Source organism: Mus caroli, chromosome 5 (genome assembly GCF_900094665.2).
Source record: "Mus caroli chromosome 5, CAROLI_EIJ_v1.1, whole genome shotgun sequence".
Taxonomy (NCBI): domain Eukaryota; kingdom Metazoa; phylum Chordata; class Mammalia; order Rodentia; family Muridae; genus Mus; species Mus caroli.
In genome coordinates this window covers 19088530-19093038 of record NC_034574.1, presented here as the reverse complement: position 1 = coordinate 19093038, position 4509 = coordinate 19088530, and the positions used below count along the sequence as shown (strand labels likewise).

Here is a 4509-nt window from a genome sequence, read left to right as displayed (position 1 = left end):
CTGGCTGAGCCACAGGGCCACGGGTGACTTCTTTTTTTTTTTTTTTTTTCTTTTTTTTTCAAAACCATTTTTTTTTTTTTTTTTTTTTTTTTTTTTTTTTTTTTTTTAAGAAAACACTGTAATTGCTTCTGGAGAAACCAAGCAATTGATTTTCTACAAACTTTAACTCACAGAAGTTTCTTTTCATCTTTCTGCTCATCAGAGAGAGGGGAAGCAAAAGGGTTTTGAGATGACCCAAAGCCTCTGCTGGTCGAAGCCCCAGAATCAAAAGAGCCAAATGGTGGTTTGTCCTGATCTCTGCTGCCACCCCATGGTGTGGGCTTGGGGAAGCTGGAAGGCTGGATGACGTTGGAGTACCTCTGGCTGCTCGCATTCCACCCTCGACGGTTATTCCCTAAAGTAATCAAGAAAACAAGACAATCGGAAAATTGGTAACTTTTTCAAATCTTGAAAATCTCTATTACATTTTATCTTATTATGTCTTGAAATTATACACAGTGCTATTTTCTACTAGTTTCGAATGGCAATCCCTTTATGAGTTATAGTTTGTTATATGTTATAAAAAGTCACTTAATGTTCTCTTTATATTAAAAAATGAGATCAAGGACAGGTGTGTTGGTGTAAGAATTTAATCATAGCACTGTGGAGGGAGAGACAGGCAGATTTCTAAGTTCCAGGTCAGTCAGAACTATATAGTGAGGTCTCATCTCAAAAAGTAAATAAAAACCCCAAAACCCACGCTGACAAAAAGCAACAACAAAGTGAGATCAATGTGATCATAGAAATATAAAGATATATCGTTGAGTTCAGTGTTAAGCCTATTAAATTGACCATGGGGGAATAAATAAAAAAATACTCTAAACATCTCTAAAAGCTTTGGGGTGAGCCCAGCACGGTCAAGGCCCTTATTTGACCTATCATTGAATGTGTGTGTATGCTTCTGCACTGGGCCATACAGAGACAATGAATGAAAGAGAACAATGAATAAAATGGATAGTAAAAAGGGTTAAATTTTACTTTCTGTCCCTAAATAGGTATTTAAAAAGTGTTTGCCTCAGTCTTTACTCTGTGGACACAGTGCCCACAACCTATCCTTCATATAGATAGCAGAGCTTACTAATAGGTAAAGTATAGTGTAGATTTCTAACAACTCATAAAATAATAATAAGCCAATAGGACTTGTTTCAGGTTTTGATACTGTTTTTATCACTTCCTAGTTTATGCTAGGATAAAGATAATTTATCTTAGGATTTAGAAAATATATCACTTAATATATATTAAAAACAGACCGATAGAGCACTCCTCTGGCTGAAATACAGACATGCCTTTGGTACACAGTTTTAATCTCAGACATCGAAAGGAAAGTTAGTCTGTAGAAGGAAGCAGCTATGTTTGAAAGTGGTATCTAATTGAGTGCAAGACAAAGTGACAAATCAGAGAAAATTTTGACAGAATAGGATATGCCCAGCTCTCACAAGAGGAGGAACAGGAAGCTACGTAAGATGGAGCAGAGCAGAGGGAAAGAAGGAGGCATTTAAGGCCCTAATGTGGGCCTTAAAATTCCAAAGCATTCTTTTTCTTTCTTTTCATTCTAAAGTTTTATTTGTATTTTTCACCTAATTATCTATCTACTGAACATTTACTTGCAAATTACTACATTTAAAGTAGGTTTCCAGAGACAAAATGGCAAACATTCCTCTCAGCAGTCCCTGGCAGTATACCAGTATCTATTGGAACCTGACTCCTAATTTGGAGTCTTTCACTAGACCATTGTAGATGATACAATCTGTCTCCTCCACGAAAAGATTGGAAACATGAAACCAGCATGAACACGGGGGCTGGAGGAGCCTGAAAGAGAAGGGGAAAGAGAAGCACCCACTGACAACATCACGAACTAGGTTCCACTGGGCAGTGGTAGCACAGGACTTTAATTTCAGCACTCAGGAGGCAGAGACAGGTGGATCTCTGTGAGTTCAAGGCCAGCCTGGTCTACAAAGAGTTTTTCAGGACAGCTAGGGCTTTACACAGAGAAAGCCGATCTCTGAAAACCTAAAAACCAAAACCAAAACAAAACAAACAAAAACTAGGTTCCAAAATTAAGAGAATAAAACGTATTTATCTGACTTTTAAAACCTTGTTTGTGCTGGTTTAATGTCTAACCCCTGAATACCCTTTCCACAAAACCTGTAAGATTCTTGACCCAGTGTCAGAAGCTACTAACTAAAGCCCAGATTTTAAGAGCTTGTGATCACGGACAAGGAAGGGGAAAGAGTAGAGAAAGGGGTCTGAATGGACCCACGTGAATTCTCCCTACCACTGCCATTCACCAAAAAGGAGGTTTTGATGAAGATATCTCTAATTTAAAAACGCAGTGTTTGACATGAGCACCCAAGTCCAAACGCCTGTCCACGTGTGACGAGCGGAAACGACTTGTCAAACTATTGGGGGTGAGACGTCGCATGCCAGCGCAGGGGCCCGGGGTGGAGGTGTGCGTCTGCAGCAAGAGGCCCTGGCTCAAGGCTCCCAGACCGTCACCTGAGGGTGGCTGCTGCTGCGGTGGCGGCTGCCGGGCCCCGCCCGCACCCCGGGCGCCCGGATGCTCGTTCCAGCAGCGGTCTCCGAAGCGGCACCGGCCTTGAAGGAAAAACTGGCATATGGTCATGGTAGCGCCGTCCCAGCTCGACCCAGCTCTCGGTAGCCGGCGAGGGCCCAGGCTCCAGCAACCGAGGCCCGGCTAGTGTGACGTCATCGCCCCGCGCCCAGAGGCTCTGTGACCTGTGTGCGGCGAGCGGCGTGGGCTTTAGCCAATGGGATTTAAGAAGAGCAGAGCTGTCAGCGCTCCGGTAAAGGAGTCCCGAGAAAGCGGAGTGCTGAAATGGGACGCGGGCATTGGATCCCGGACCCGAATCTAGAGGATACCAGATGTAGCAGACAACCAGCAGCCCTCTAGTTGGCTGTATACAGTTTGCGAGACTCATTCGTTCTTTACATTTACGTAGGGGGAAAAAAAAAAGGTAAAAACGGGCTTAACAACGAAAAAAGTCTGTTTATCAAGAGAGAAGATTTACAGAAAGCCAGCTGTAACCAGGAAACAGGACCCAATGCAGGCGAAAAGCATCTATTAATTTCTTAGTCGGTAATGTCTTAAAATTTCACGTAAATGTTGCCTTTTGAAATTTTATCAGGAAAAACGACAAAGTGTAAAACCGACACAGAAGCAGCCCGATTTTCCTCAAGAGCCCTAGCTGGCCTCGAACCCACAGAAATCCACCTACCTCAGTGCTAAGATCAAAACCGTACACCCACTACGTTTCACTTATTAACTTTACAGTTCTCATGCAGGACCCTGTATCAGTATAAAACAAGTACATTATATAACAATGAAATGAAATTGCTCTTGGAAATTAAAATTGGAAAATGGGGACAAACTAAGAGTTGAAGACAGCTTAGAGACTCCTCAGACTCAAAGTATACCTTGAGTCTCAGTTTATATTTTGGTTATGCTAGAGGATGGAGAGATCAAAAGCAAAACTCTAACTAGTAATCCTAACACTTGTGATGGTAAATACTGTCAACTTGATTACTTTTAGAATCACCATAGACACAAATCTCTGGACTTGGAGGTCCAGACTTAGGATCCCCATAGATACACACCTTTGAGCATGTCTGTGAAGATGCTTTCAGAAAGGCTGAACTGGAAAGATGTACCCTGAATGTGGGCTGCATTCTCAAAGGAGTGGGCACACACTGAATAAAAAGGCAAATTCAAGTTGAACATCCATTGCTGTTGCTAGACTGCAAATACAATGTGACTAGCTGTCTCATGCTCCTGTTGAAATCCCGTCCAAGCTGTGCTAGACTGTACCCTTAATCTGTGAGCCAGAATCAACACATGCTTCTGAGGTTGCTTTTAGCAGGGTTTGTCATAGTAATAGGAAACACAATCTAGATAGCTCTATATGTAGCTGTAATTTAGCCTGGTCTCAGTCATCCTCCTGCCTCAGCTTACCCAAGTGAGAACTGCCACTATTTTGAACTTCACACCCGCCCACAAACAAATGTTATGTTTAAAAGGAGTAAGACTGGTAATATCAGAGTGAAACCTTAAAAATCTTTGGAGGAAAAATTAAGGGGTTCAAAAAGATCAATCAGGGTTTAATGCTACAACCCACAAAATGCTCTTTCATAATACCAGTTTACTGAAGTTTAATGAGAACTGGTTTGGTGCCATATTGGATGGAGTAAATTGGATTTTTACCTAATGCAAACAATTTAAAAAAAAGAATATAGATTTAGTTGAATAACTTTATTAAATGGAACATTTTGATATTGGTGTATTGAAATGCTTCATGACTCAAACGTTTTTGTGACACTATAATGACAAGTTTTAAAAACTAGACCACAGAGCCACAGTTACTGTTATAGTATGTGTAGTGGCTATTCTTTGTTGTCAACTTGACTATATTTGGAATGAACTACAATCCAGAATTGGAAGGCTCACCAGTGACC

General features: G+C 41.3%; 1 protein-coding gene across 1 annotated transcript in view; it reads right to left on the bottom strand.

Moving 5' to 3' along the window:
• Nup42 (nucleoporin 42) overlaps positions 1-2776 on the bottom strand; it is an 18723-nt gene extending 15947 nt beyond the window's left edge. Inside the window, exons 1-2 of the mRNA XM_021162796.1 lie at positions 2536-2776; positions 172-394 (exon numbers count right to left, since the gene is read on the bottom strand). Of these exons, the coding sequence (XP_021018455.1) occupies positions 172-394; positions 2536-2662 (350 nt within the window). The 5' untranslated portion in view covers positions 2663-2776. The remainder of the gene's footprint in view (positions 1-171; positions 395-2535) is intronic.
• Positions 2777-4509: the final 1733 nt, after the last annotated feature.